The sequence below is a fragment of the Gallinula chloropus genome (assembly GCF_964237585.1).
Source record: "Gallinula chloropus genome assembly, chromosome: Z".
Classification (NCBI taxonomy): domain Eukaryota; kingdom Metazoa; phylum Chordata; class Aves; order Gruiformes; family Rallidae; genus Gallinula; species Gallinula chloropus.
Window position 1 is genome coordinate 88943486 of NC_140089.1, and position 15178 is coordinate 88958663.

Genomic DNA, 15178 nt, shown 5'->3' on the forward strand with positions numbered 1-15178 from the left:
TCAAGGACAAGACAACCACCAATGGTCTGGTTTGGAAGAGACAATACCCCAACCTATTGTATTCCTACAGTCCTATTTTATAATCCCATTAATGGAATTAAACACTTAGAAGAATGAAATCAAATCAAATACCCAAAGAAACCTCATCAGTTCCTGTCTGGATTTAAACAGAACATGGGAGACCCCCAAATGCTGCTCTTGGCAATTGTTTAAATTTTTATCTCTGGTTTAATAAGATTTCTTCTTTTATCTCATTTTTCTTTGGTGGTGGCAGATGTGTTAATTGAATAACATAATGGAGATGGCCCAGCAAATGGAAGAGGCTTGATATGAATTATTATTAGCATGATTATTGCTTAATATTGATGGGGTTTTGGTGACTGGAGACCTTGGTCTGATCAGAATTGATAATGGTGAGGAGTGTGACAGAGATTGGACTGGGAAACACAACGTGGAAGCAGCTGAGAGAAGGAATTCAGTATCAGGAGGCCAAGAAGGCCAAGGGCATCCTGGCTTGTGGCAGACCCAGTGTGGCCAGTAGGGCTGGGGTGGGATTGGGCACTGGTGAGGCTGCACCTCGAGTGCTGGGTCCAGTTCTGGGCTCCTCAGCATCAGAAGGACATTGAGGTCCTGGAGTGAGTGCAGAGAAGGGCAACCAGGCTGGGGGAGGGGCTGGAGGGTGAATCCTCTGAGGAGCAGCTGAGGGAGCTGGGGGTGTTGAGGCTGGAGCAGAGGAGGCTGAGGGGAGCCCTTCTCCCCACCTCCCCTGCCCTGCCAGGAGGGTGCAGAGAGGTGGGCGATGGTCTCTGCAGCCAGGGGACAGGAGATGGGACAAGGGGACCTCAAGCTGCCCCAGGGCAGGGGCAGCTCAGCTGGGAGGGCAAAGTTCTTCCCTGGCAGAGTTGTGGGGCTGTGACACAGGCTGCCCAGGGAGGGGGCTGAGTCCCCACCCCTGGGGGTGTTGAACAGAGGGGAGATGAGGTGCTCAGGGATCTGGGTTAGCACAGGATGGGATTGGTTGGACTTGCTGATCTTCAAGGTCTTTTCCAACCTTGTGATTCTGTGAATGTAACAGAATTAGAAGAAAGACATCAAAATCTAGAAATAGAAGTAGAAAAAAACAGAATTAGGATTAAAATCAAAATAGAAATCAAGTAGAATTGAAATTATAATAGAATCAAAATAGAAACAGACCCACAACCATCATCTGGTCCAAGTTCCTGAGCACTTCAGGGCTGACCAAAAGCTACAACACACCATCAGGGACATTATCCAACTGCCTCCTAAACACTGACAGGCTTGGGGAGCATCAATCCCTCTTTTGGGAAGCCTCTTGCAGGGTTTCCTCCCCCCTCTCTCTCTAGAAATGCCTCCTCACCTCCAGTCTGAGCAGCATAAACACTGCTCCAAATTCCCTCCCCCGCCAAGCGAACGTCCCGGGGCCGCCAAACAGCGTTAAAAAGGGGTGGTGAGGGATCCATCACCCCTACTCCCAGCTTGTAAAGCAACATTCCCTCTGCTATTTGCTTCCTCATCAAGGACTTAATCCATCCTCATCCTGGGGGATGCCCTGGGGATGATGCCCTGGGGATGATGCCCTGGGGATGATGCCCCGCTCAGCGCCGGTTCCACTGCAGGTTGAGGCTGGGTTTATAGCCCCTTCTAACAGGAGGTGGGAAAGCAGCTCAGCTCAATGGGATCTGACAGGATGCTTCATCTCCCTTATGGTCAGGTTGGAGTGGCAGTAAAAAGCAGCCTTCCAGCTCCAGATGTTAAGCTCAGCTTGAAAAAAGAAGGAGCAGAGTGGGAACATCTGGATGCCGCGAGCCCTCACGTCTGTTGCGGGGCGCGTGGCGGTGTGTCTGCATCCTTCTGGGGAGGAGATAGCAGTGGTGCTAATTTGGGGAGCCAAATTGGAAGGAGAGGGAGGAGAAGGAACTGAAGAAGGTTTCTTCAGCTCTGGAGAGAGTCCAGAGGAGGGATAGAGATGCTGAAGGGCCTGGAGCATCTCCCCTGGGAGGAAAGGCTGAGGGACCTGGGGCTGTTCAGAAGCCTGAGAGGGGATCTGATCACTGGGGATCAAGAGCTGAAGGGTGGGACACAGGGGGCCATGGGCAGCCTCTTCTCAGTGGCTGTGGGGACAGGACAAGGGGTGATGGGCTCAAGTTGGAGCCCAGGGAGTTCCCCCCCAATGTGGGGAAGAACTTCTTCCCAGTGAGGGTGAGGGAGCCCTGGGCCAGGCTGCCCAGGGGGTGTGGAGTCTCCTTCTCTGGAGAGATTCCAGCCCCATCTGGATGTCTCCCTGTGTGCCCTGTCCCAGGGACCCTGCTTGGGCAGGGGGGTTGGACCTGATGAGCTCTGGAGGTCCCTTCCAACCCCTATGAGTCTGTGATTCTGTGTGACTTTAATTTGGAGACCTCCAAAGGTTTTCCAGCTGAATGGCAACGATTCACCTTCCTCTACCTTCCCCCCAAAACCCACAGCCTCATGTTTAACTCATTCAACCCCTCAAAATCAAGTCAAACAACCCCAAGTAGCTCAAAATTACCACTAAACCAGAACATTCCCAGTAACCACAGACCTGAGGGTGATAAGGTCTCCCCTCAGCCTCCTCTTCTCCAGGCTCAACACCCCCAGCTCCCTCAGCTGCTCCTCAGAGGATTCACCCTCCAGCCCCTTCCCCAGCCTGGTTGCCCTTCTCTGCACTCACTCCAGGACTTTGATGTCTTTTTTATACCCTGGTAGTGAGATTGGTGGTTAAGTTGGATCTCAGATCTACATAAACATTGTGCTGTAGGAGGAGATGAGCTGGAAACTGGAGATTGAGTTTGGATTCCTCATTGATACCTTCACACAATGATAAGGGTTGGGAGGGACCTCCAGAGATCATTGTGTCCAACCCCCCTGTCAAAGCAGGGTCCCTAGGACAGGTCAACCTCCAGATGGGTCTTGAATATCTCCAGAGAAGGAGACTCCACATCCCCCTGGGCAGCCTGTTCCTCACAAAGGGATTAATATCAAATAACTACTTCAGAAGAACCACCAAGGAAAATCAAATCTCCCTGTCACCACTATTTAGAGGTACATCTTCTAGAAGCAACATATGTAACCTTTAAGTACATTACTTATGGAGCACACCACAGAGAAGGAGCTCTTTAACCTTTAAATCTATTACTTCTAGGAAGGGATAGTAACAAGGGTTGAGTTTAACCTTTAAAGGCAGAAAACCTCCTGGAAGCTTGTAGGTCAATACCTTCTCCTTCTGCCTTTTAATTCTCCCTGTTTTTGAGACCCACCAAAGAACTGGTGGTGGGTTATTCACTTAAAAAACAGCCCTCTGGAACTTCCCCTGAGCCAGCAGTGGCTCTGGCAGCTGGGAAGGGCGATGGGATCCTGGGCTCCATCAGCAGAGGGGGGGCAGCAGGGACAGGGAGGGGATTGTTCCTCTCTGCTCTGCCCTCCTGAGGCCCCAGCTGGAGTCCTGTGGCCAGAGCTGGGGCCCAACACAAGGAAGATGTGGGGCTGGTGGAGAGGGGTCAGAGGAGCCCCGGGGATGCTCAGAGGGCTGGAGCAGCTCCCCTATGGAGAGAGGCTGAGGGAGCTGGGCTGGGGCAGCCTGGAGAAGAGAAGGCTGTGGGGGGACCTCACTGCAGCCTCCCAGTCCCTGAAGGGAGCAGAGGAACAGGAGGGGAATCAGCTTGTTCAAAGGGCAGAGACTGGCAGGACAAGGGGCTGGAGTGAAGCTGGAGGAGGGAAGGGGGAGAGGAGATCTGAGGGGGAAGTTCTGAGGGGCTGGAAGGGGCTGCCCAGAGAGGGGGTGGGTGCCCCATCCCTGGGGATGTTCAAGGCCAAGGTTCCCTGGGCAACCTTGTGTAGCTCCAGACCTGGAGGTTGGTGTCCCTGCCTGTGGCAGGGTGGGATGGAGCTCTGTGACCCTTGGGGTCCCTCCCAACCCAGCCCATGTGATGATTCTCTGATGACCTCACTGCTGAGTCCACATCAAGTCTCATCAGTTAAGGTGTGAAAACCAGACAGTTTCATTCTATTATGGGATTGGATTAAACCCTGTTGGAGGTGATGAATGTTCCCACCACCTTTTCACTTAAGATCAATTTTGAAGGTACTATTAAGCCACTTAATGCACCCAGGCACCAGGCAGAGCAGGAGCTCTGGGCAGTTCCTGCTTAATGAGAAGGACTCAGGAGCTTCCGTAACGACGTAGCGCCAGAGGTTTACCCAGAGACCAATAAAGCAAATTAATGAGCTATGACACTGATTAGTAGAGCTATATATGTTCCTGGGAAGCTCTTAGAGAACCAATAAAACAGACTCAGGAAGGAGAAAGACAAGGTCAGGAGGAGTGGGAAGGGGGAGTAGATAGTTGCTCTGCTCATCTTCCCCGGTGCCTCCAACCCAAAAGCCAGAGGAGATGCAGGGCTAAGTGGAGCTGCTGGGTTAAATGGTGGGGTTTTGTTTGCCATGGTTTGGATAACATGATTTCTCCATGGTTTTGGAATTAAATAAAGCCAGTGGGTTGAAGGACCCATCTGGCTTCTAACATGCAGAAGGACAAGAGCTTCCAAGTGAAAAAACCCGAGGAGATTTTTAACAGTGGCCAAAAATACTCAACCTCCTGACCCTGGGGAATGGTTGTAGCTGCTCTACCTTAAAATTTGATCTTGGGGGAAGGAGAGCTCTGAAAATTGGCCTCTAGTGTGCCCCTAAGCAGTCAGCACTGGCTGCTGGACCTGCCTGAGGCATCTGGGTGATGCTGAATCAGCAGTTCGATGGCTTCAGGTTCCAGAGGCTTCCCAACCCTCACAGTTTCCAGTCTTATCTTGGTAATTCTTTAACACTTCTTCATGTGGGGCTTTGGAATCAATGGGACAGAGTCTGGTTGGATGCCTGGATCTAGTGGAGTCCTTCAGGGCTCAGTACTGGGAGGAGGCTGCTCTGAATCCAGTCTATATCCTCTTTACATGTGTGGTGTCTCCACGGTGTATCTTCTGGGTTAATGGTTTAATTGGTGTTATGGGGTTGTGTTTTGATTCTCATAGAATCCCAGAGTGTTTTGGGTTGGAAGAGACCTCAAAGATCATCTAGTTCCATCCCCCTGCCATGAGTAGGGACAACTCTCACTAGACCAGGCTGCTCAAGGCTCCATCCAACCTGGCCTTGAACACCTCCAGGGATGGGGCACCCACCACCTCTCTGGGCAGCCTGTTCCAGCCCCTCACCACCCTCAGGGTGAAGAATTTCATCCTAACATCCAATCTAAATCTCCCCCCTTCCAATTTAACCCCATTCCTCCTCGTCCTGTCACTCCAGGGCCTTCTAAAAAGTCCCTCCCCAGCTTCTTGTGGGCCCCTTCAGGCACTGGAAGGTGCCCAACTCTCTCAGCTTCTCTTCATAGAGAGATGCTTCAGCCCTCTGAGTATCTTCAGGGCCTCCTGTGGACCTGTTCCACCATAGAATCATCATAGACTGGGCTGGGTTGGAAGGGACCCCAAGGGTCACAGAGCTCCAACCCCCCTGCCACAGGCAGGGACACCAACCTCCAGGCCTGGAGCTACACAAGGTTGCCCAGGACCACATCCAAACTGGTTTTCAACACCCCCAGGGATGGGGCACCCACCAACCTCTCTGGGCAGCCTGTTCCAACCCCTCAGCACCCTCTCTGGAAAGAACTTCCCCCTAATACCCAATCTAAATCTCCCCCCTTCCAATTGAAACCCATTCCCCCTCATCCTATCACTCCATCCCTTTCTCCACGCCTCCCCAGCTTCTTGTAGACCCTTTAAGCTACTGGAAAACCACCATAAGATCTCCCCCCACCACCACCTAATCCTTTTCTTCTCCAGGCTGAGTGGTTTAATTAATTCAATTCATTAATTTATGGCTGGGAAGAGCTCCACCAAGTCCAATCACTTCTTCTGATACTCCAAACTCAGGTTGGGCTTCTCGGGGGCAACGGCGACGCCGGGAAGTTTCCATGGCAGGTTTCTAAATGAATTAACTGTTTACAGCAACATAGCAAATGAAGGTGAAAGATATTTAGGAACTGCTTTGGGTGTTGTGATGATCAATTAGTTTGTCAGTCTGGCTGCCTAATTACAGGAGGATAATAAGGATCTCTTTAAGGGAGCGCGAGTAAATAGTAGAACGTCTGAACGGTGTCTCCCATCCCAAAGTGTGGCTCAGCAGGGATGGAGGCACCTGCTGGGGGGTTTTGAGGAGCTTCTGAGAACATGAAGACCCACCTGAAGTCATGGTTTTCTTTAGGAGGATCTGAATCCTTCTAAAGGAGGCTGAGGAGGGACCTTCTCGCTCTCTACACCTGAGGCTCTTCGTTGGGAACTGAGAGGTGGTGGGGCTGCAGCTTCATCCCAGCTGGATAAGGAGGAAAAAGGTTTCATGCTGGAGGTTGGTTTCAACTGTCTGTGGCAGCATGGGGGGGTTGTGGAGTCTCCTTCTCTGGGGATCTTCAAGACCCATCTGGATGCTGACCTGTGTGACCTGTCCTAGGGAACCTCCTTTGGAAGAGGGGTTGGGCTTGATGATCTCTTGAGGTCCCTTCCAACCCCTACAGCTCTGTGATTCTCTTCCCAAAATTTGATGCTTGATGAAGTCCTCTTGTCTTTGGAAATGACTTAGAGCATCTTCTAGATCTTTCTATCAGCTTGAGCTTGCTGATCCCCTATCCAATTTGACCTTGATGTAGGGATTCCAGCACCTTCCAGAATCGTGTTCACCTTTCAGGCTGAGGGACCTGGGGCTGTTCAGCCTGGAGAGAAGCCTGAGAGGGGATCTGATCCATGGGGATCAAGAGCTGAAGGGTGGGACACAGGGGGCCATGGGCAGCCTCTGCTCAGTGGCTGTGGGGACAGGACAAGGGGTGATGGGCTCAAGTTGGAGCCCAGGGAGTTCCCCCCCAATGTGGGGAAGAACTTCTTCCCAGTGAGGGTGAGGGAGCCCTGGGCCAGGCTGCCCAGGGGGTGTGGAGTCTCCTTCTCTGGAGAGATTCCAGCCCCATCTGGATGTCTCCCTGTGTGCCCTGTCCTAGGGACCCTGCTTGGGCAGGGGGTTGGACCTGATGATCTCAGGAGGTCCCTTCCAACCCCTGTGAGTCTGTGATTCTGTGATTACAGACATTAGCTGGTAGAAACCATAATCTACATGGAGCCATCCAAGCTGTTGTCATCAAAAGGCTTCCAGGTTTGCCCCATAACAAGCAGACATAATGTCTCCTCAGCCTCCTCTTCTCCAGGCTGAACCCCACCAGCTCCCTCAGCTGCTCCTCAGAGGATTCACCCTCCAGCCCCTTCCCCAGCCTGGTTGCCCTTCTCTGCACTCACTCCAGGACCTCAATGTCCTTCTGATGCTGAGGAGCCCAGAACTGGACCCAGCACTCCAGCTGCAGCCTCACCAGTGCCATGTACTGGGGCGTTGCACCACTTCACATACTGCTTTAATATTTGGCCCTCTCAGTGGGTTTGTTGGTGGGTATTTTAAAGGGGGAATGAATAATATGCAAATTAATGTAAATTTTTATAGTCACATATATTTCTGTGGATGTCTTTGCCTCTGGGGAGTAAAATCAGTGGCCTTGAGTGACCTTATTTAAGGAAAAAAAGGTCAGTCTGGTATTCAACGGGACTATTTTGCGCCAGAAATTGCTGTAATCTCCTAAAATTGATGTTCAGAGGAAGGAATCCAGACTCATTTCAATTTGATTATGTAATCTAACAGCTGACCTTTGTTGAGGTCCTGTAAAAGGGGCCAAGTTCTCCACCTCAAACTCAGCATCTCTCTTGAAATACATTCCCCTGTAGTGCAGTGCCCAGTCCAGGGGCACAATTCCCTCCCCAGACCTACTGGCCACACTGGGTCTGACACAAGCCAGGATGCCATTGGCTTCCTTGGCCACACTCATGGTCAGTCTGGGGTCACCCAACACCCCCAGGTCCTTCTCCCAGCAGGTCTCCAGCCAGTCTCCCCCAGCCTGGAGCTGCTGGGGGTTGTTGTGTCCCATGTGCAGCACTCTGCCCTTGGCCTTGTTCAACCTCATCCCATTGGGCTCAGCCCATGGGTCCAGCCTGGCCACATCCCTCTGAAGAGCCTCCCCACCCTCAGGCAGATCAACACTTCCTCCCAGCTCAGTGTCATCCCCAAACCCACTGAGGGAACATCCAATCCCTTCATCCAGGTCAGTGATAAAGACATTGAACAAACCTGGACCCAGGACTGAGCCTTGGGGGTCATTGATCATTTCACTTGACCAGTTGTGGCTAAGCCTGGAGAAGAAATCCCAGTGATAACTCCTGGGAGGTCCTGGAAGGTCCTTTCCAATCTTAATCTTGGAAATCTTACCCAATCTTGATCTTGGAGGTCTTTCCCAATCTTGATCTTGGAGATCTTTCCCAATCTTAACGATTCTCTGGACATCATTTCCTCCCTCATTTCACCCCCAGGTCCTTAACCCCACCTCCCACAGAGTTGGACTCCACAGATACTCCCCAACTCCAGCCTGGCACGTGGAGAGCTGCCATCAGAGCTCATAAAAGCCAAGCTGGTTTATTCTTCACACCATTTTTCTCATTTCCTCTTTATTTCCAGAGATGTTATCGAAGCCTCTTATTGAATTTCATGCTAATTACAGTCCAAAAAAGACAAGCAAAACTATTAATACAGCCAAATTCAATGAAGATTGACAGGCAGGTTGCTTCTGAGGAGCTGGGATTTAATCAGGGTAGCAAATAATTAATGATTTTCCCAATGCAAAGCGGGTTTGTTGCTGTTATCCAGAGGAGAATACAGTTGAAAAAATATAAAGCTTATTCATTTCTTTTCACCAAGCTCAATATTTTATAGTTTGAGGTGGGATTTTTTTACTATATATTTCATTTTCTATCTGAATTGTAGAAGTTGAGATGGTTTGATTGGTTTCCAGTTGAAAATGATTTGAGATAAGAAGAAGCTGGTGTGGAAAGAGAAGGAGGAAAATGTGATTTCTTTCATTTGGGGGAAGTTCTCTTAGAAACTGGATTTGATTCCTCTCCCCACTCCTCCAAAATCCTTTAGATCCAGGATTAAATGTTCCCTGTTTCCACAGTCAGGTGGAAAGATCCACGACAAGCCAGCGTGTGCTGGGACAGATGGGTTGGACACAGTGATCTTAAAGGTCTTTTCCAACCTTGGGATTGTGTGGAGCATAAATAGGGAATTCTTGGGGCTAATTCCTGTGCTCCAGAGCTTGAAAATTCCTGGGTTTGGGTTTTTTTCCCTCAATTCTATTCACCTCCCCTAGGAAGTCAGGCTGAGGGAGCTGGGCTGGCTCAGCCTGGAGAAGAGAAGGCTGTGGGGGGACCTCACTGCAGCCTGAAGGGAGCAGAGGAACAGGAGGGGAATCAGCTTGTTAAAGGGCAGAGACTGGCAGGACAAGGGGGCTGGAGTGAAGCTGGAGGAGGGAAGGGGGAGATGAGATCTGATGGGGAAGTTCTGAGGGGCTGGAAGGGGCTGCCCAGAGAGGGGGTGGGTGCCCCATCCCTGGGGGTGTTCATGGCCAGGTTGGCTGGATCCCTGGGCAACCTTGTGGAGCTCCAGACCTGGAGGTTGGTGGCCCTGGGGTTGGAGCTCTGTGACCCTTGGGGTTCCTTCTAACCCAGCCCATTCAATGATTCCCTGATTAGGAAGAAATTCTTCCCTCTGAGGGTGGGGAGGCCGTGGCACAGGGTGCCCAGGGAGGTGCTGACTACCCCCCTCCCTGGAGATGTTCAAGCCCAGGTTGGATGGGACCTTGAGCAGCCTGGTCAAGCACATGGAACAAACTCACCCTAAACAACATGTCCTTCCAAATAACTTCCCAATTGTTTAATTACCAAGCTCATTTACTCCACCACAACCCAATAAAAACCATCCATCAGAAATTGGGGACCGCCGCGGCGTCGGGATTGATGGAGTCAAGATCCTGCCATAGGATCAAGCAGGAGATCATTTGATTGGGTTTGATCATGTGATTTGATTTCCAACGGCTTCTAACGAGTCATTAAGATTTCTACAGCCTTGGCAGAGTTGGGTGGGTTTGGTTTTAATTGGATTTGATTTTTTATTGGCTTCTTTAGTAGAGAAAAGAAGAGACAAGGAGTCCTTGCGCTCGTTATCGTTACTGCTTCTCCACATCATATTTGAATGGCTTTTTATGAGGAGATTGGAGCTGCCAAGATGTTGTTTTATCCTCCTCAAATCTCTTGGCCTGCTGCTGGGTGGAAAAGAAGACTTCCCCAATGCAGTTTGACTGCAGAGAATCCTGATTTATGGGGTTTTTGACATTTTCCATCATTAATTACGGTTTTCTTTCCAGAATTAATTGTTTATTACTTAAAGGAGATGGGATATCTTAAAAGTACCAATAAGCTGCTCTCTGGTGGAGAATCCTCAGAGGATTTGCCCTCCAGCCCCTTCCCCAGCCTGGTTGCCCTTCTCTGCACTCACTCCAGGACCTCAATGTCCTTCTGATGCTGAGGAGCCCAGAACTGGACCCAGCACTCCAGCTGCAGCCTCCCCAGTGCCCAATCCCACCCCAGCCCTACTGGCCACACTGGGTCTGCCACAAGCCAGGATGCCATTGGCCTTCTTGGCCACACTCTTGCTCAGTGTGGGGTCACCCAACACCCCCAGGTCCTTCTCCACCTGCCAGCTCTCCAGACAATCTCCCTCCAACCTGTAGCACTGCTCAGGGTTGTCATGTCCCATGTGTAGGACTTGGCCTTGTTGAACCTCATCCCATCTCATTGGGCATCATTTGATTCCCTCCATTTATTGTTCAACAAGGTTGAGTGGTTTGTCCTGGTGGGTAACTACCACCTTCCTCCTGAGGAAGAGGAAGTGAGCTGCCTTTACAGTGTCTCTGGTTGGCTCCTGCTGTCAGCACCGCATAATGAGGGCGCATACATTAGCATAAATTAAAACCTCAGCCTCTTTTTCTCCATATTCCCCAGATTTTGATTTTAATCTGAATCTTAATAACCTAATTATTGTGAAATTACCATGCCCTTTGCTTGCTAAACTCTTCATCAGGCGGCTCTCAGACGGAGATCGTCGGAGTAATCAGCAGCAGGATAATCAGTAATTAAAGTGATAGCCAACTACAGGTGCTGCTAAGTGCTAATCAATTAAGTGCATTTGTAATTGAAAAACTTGATTGAAGCATCGATAGTTTCTTTGATCCCTGAGCCTGGAAAGTTCTAGTTTGTTGATGGAAACCCAATTTTACATCTTTTCCAGTGTGGAAGGAGGTGAAAATCAACAACGGGACCCTTAATGACATAGGAGACATGTGGGTTTGGTGGCTCATCATAGAATCCCAGAATGCTTTGGGTTGGAAGGGACCTTAAAGATCATCAAGTTCCAACCCCCCTGCCATGTTCAGGGACACCTGAACAACATGGCCCTGAACACCTCCAGGGATGGGGTGGCCACCACCTTCCTTGGACAACCTGTTCCAGTGCCTCACCACCCTCAGAGGGAAGAATTTCTTCCTAATATCCAATCTAAATCTCCCCCCTTCCAATTTAACCCCATTCCTGCTCTTCCTGTGACTCCAGGACCTTCTAAAAAGTCCTTCCCCAGCTTCTTTGTAGGCCCCTTCACGTACTGGAAGGAGCCTTCTCTTCTCCAGGCTGAACAACCCCAACTTGTCTTCATAGGAGAGGTGTTCCAGCCCACTAATCATCTTTGTGGCTTCCTCTGGACCTGTTCCACGTCCTTCTTATCTTGGGGACTCCAGAACTGGCCACAGTACTCCAGGTGGGGTCTCAGAAGAGCAGAGCAGAGGGAGAGAATCACCTCCCTTGACCTGCTGACCATGCAAGCCAAGGGTTGGCCTTCTGGGTCTTGAATCACCTCAGCCTCAGCATAGCTTCTAGGAGGATCTGGTCCATGATCTTCCCAGGCACAGAGGTGATGCTGACAGGTTGGTAGCACCCTGGGTTGTCCTTCTTACCCTCTTTCCAGATGGGCAGAGCATTCTCCTTCTTCCAGTCACCAGGGACATCCCATGATCATATACCATGGAGAACAGCTTGGCAACCACATCAGCCCCTTCCCTCAGGACTTTGGGATGCATCTTTGACTTGAAGGACTTTGGTTGCCTGCTGACAGTTCTCCAGTGGTGGTTTTGCTGCCTCCATCTCTCTGATGTCAGCAGATGATGTGCAGGCAACGTTGCCCACAGAATAGGCAGCACATCAGGAAGTAAATCAGTCCAGGGCTGGGCCCAGAAGCTCAGGATCACACTGGTTGTATCAGAAAGACCATGGCCAGTAGGTCTGGGGTGGGATTGGGCACTGGGGAGGCTGCAGCTGGAGTGCTGGGTCCAGTTCTGGGCTCCTCAGCATCAGAAGGACATTGAGGTCCTGGAGTGAGTGCAGAGAAGGGCAACCAGGCTGGGGAAGGGGCTGGAGGGTGAATCCTCTGAGGAGCAGCTGAGGGAGCTGGGGTGTTGAGCCTGGAGCAGAGGAGGCTGAGGGGAGCCCTTCTCCCCACCTCCCCTGCCCTGCCAGGAGGGTGCAGAGAGGTGGGTGATGGTCTCTTCAGCCAGGGGACAGGAGATGGGACAAGGGGCAATGGGCTCAAGCTGCCCCAGGGCAGGGTCAGCTCAGCTGGGAGGGCAAAGTTCTTCCCTGGCAGAGTTGTGGGGCTGTGGCACAGGCTGCCCAGGGAGGGGGCTGAGTCCCCACCCCTGGGGGTGTTTAGGAGATGAGGTGCTCAGGGATCTGGGTCAGTAGAAGACAGGAATGGTTGGACTTGATGATCTTCAAAGGTCTTTTCCAACCTTGAGGCTCTGTCAGATCATCCAGGGGACATCATGATCTGCCAAAAAAGCACAGGGGTGGGATGGGGCTCAGCCTGGTCCTCCCCATGGTCATCAGCTTGTGTTGACTCTATCTGGCCTACAGAGAGCTTCTAGCTGCTTCTTGCAGAAGCCCTCCCACTACAACACCCTCCCCTCTCCTTCTCCACCACCACTCAGCCTCTCAGAACTGCAAGAAGGGATCAACACCCTGTGGTTTCTCATCCACAAAGGTCCATCTTGCTATATCCAGGGCATTCACAGCTCTGAGAGAGGGCAGTGCTGGGTGTCCTGAGCTCCTCAGGGAGTGAGGAAGGGCCACATTCCCATGGATGAAGACTCATGTCAGCAAACAGAGGGGACCAGCAACTTTATGCAAGACTTTTTCACGTTGTTCTTCAAGCCAGGACTAACAGGTTCCTTAAAACCCTCTTGAAGTTGGTTTCATTTCATGGTGTCCTCAGGAATCCTGGGATAACAGAAAGAAAACATCTCCCTTTTGTTGGTTCCTTCTCAGCTAAAGCTTGAAGGATTAGAGCACCACTCATTCCTGCCCTCTCTCAAGCAGAAGAAAGGGCCAGAAACCTGTCAGAACTTTCCTCATTGATTTCCTTGGAGCAGAGAGGGGGGGTGGGGGGGTCACATGTTAAGTGCTGGTGATGAAAACCCATCGTTATGGTGTCCATGGAGACCAGGTTGAGGTGAAAGGGAACTCACACTGTTACACTGAGACCCTCAGGTGGATCTGTAAAGAGCCTTGCTTTTCCTTCTAATCATCAGGAAGATCTTCTTTATTCTACCTTGAGTGGGAGATGGAAGCCTTTGCTTCTACAAGACCCACCCCCTGTGCAAGGTGATGAGGTCACAGTCTGCTACAACAGGGAGGAAGGGCTGTTTTAGGGTCTCACCCAAACTACTCAGCACTTGCAAGTGGCTTGGATGCTTCTGGTAGAAGTCTTGATTGTCTTTCTTACATCAAATTAGGGTCAAGTTTGGGTTTAAAAAGGTACAGATGGCTCCAAAAATTCCTTATATCCCTAAAAACTATGTGTGTGAAGCTTACAAGGAGTTGTAGACGTGTAGTACTATCCCCACGTGCAACAGCCTTGGTTTTGTGCCATGTGTGGGGACAGGCTTGAAGATCCACTGGGTGTTTTACCCCATAGTGGCTTTTCTTTGGGAGGCACCAGAGTTTGCTCTGCTTGGAAAGGTGGTAGGACTTCCCAGCAGAGAGGTGGTGGGTGCCCCATCCCTGGGGGTGTTCAAGGCCAGGTTGGCTGGGGCCCTGGGCAACCTTGTGTAGCTCCAGGCCTGGAGGTTGGTGTCCCTGCCTGTGGCAGGGGGTTGGAGCTCTGTGACCCTTGGGGTCCCTCCCAACCCAGCCCAGTCTGGGATTCTATGAACCTCTATGATTCTGTGATTATCTTCACACACCTTGCTCCAAACTGGGGAAGAACTTCTTCCCAGTGAGGGTGAGGGAGCCCTGGGCCAGGCTGCCCAGGGGGTGTGGAGTCTCCTTCTCTGGAGAGATTCCAGCCCCATCTGGATGTCTCCCTGTGTTCCCTGTCCTAGGGACCCTGCTTTGGCTCCTGATGAGCTCTGGAGGTCTCATCCAACCCCTACAGTGCTGGAATTCTGGCATTTGGGTTTCTTCTCCCAGTAACTTCATCCTCATCCATCCCATCATTTTACCTTTTCCCTTCTTTTTCATTCATTTTCTATACTCAACAACCCAACCCAACCAGAATCTCTCTTCTTTTCCAGAGCATCAAAGTGAGCTGGTTGCCACCACCCCCAGGTACTCAAAATGGATTTATTACTGGCTATAAAATCCGACACCGAAAGACGACGCGTAGGGGGGAGATTGAAACCCTGGAGCCAAACAACCTCTGGTACTTGTTCACAGGTCAGTGTTGGCTTGGGAGAACCTCACAAGGTTTTGAGGAATGAAATGCTTTGGGGATAAAATCTAGTTTCATTTCAAGGGAACATTGATTTCTTTGCTGGCAGGTGGAGTTTATTGACTCCTAGAGCTTTGTGGCTTAGAATCATCTGGGGCTGGGTTGGGAGGGACCCCAAGGGTCACAGAGCTCCAATCTCCAGGCCTGGAGCTACACAAGGTTGCCCAGGACCACATCCAAACAGGTTTTCAACACCCCCAGGGATGGGGAACACACCCCCTCTCTGGGCAGCCCCTTCCAGCCCCTCAGAACTTCTCCCTCAGATCTCATCTCCCCCTTCCCTCCTCCAGCTTCACTCCAGCCCCCTTGTCCTGCCAGTCTCTGCCCTTTATCAAGCTGCTTCCCCTCCTGTTCCTGGGGTCCCTTC

At 51.1% G+C, this 15178-nt stretch overlaps 1 protein-coding gene across 1 annotated transcript in view; it reads left to right on the forward strand.

The window, feature by feature from the left end:
• The window catches only part of DCC (DCC netrin 1 receptor), a gene marked incomplete at both ends in the record, with an annotated part of 309485 nt that overhangs the window by 227643 nt on the left and 66664 nt on the right, over nucleotides 1-15178 (forward strand). Inside the window, one exon of the mRNA XM_084278967.1 lies at nucleotides 14615-14756. Coding sequence (XP_084135093.1) covers nucleotides 14615-14756 — 142 coding nt within the window. The remainder of the gene's footprint in view (nucleotides 1-14614; nucleotides 14757-15178) is intronic.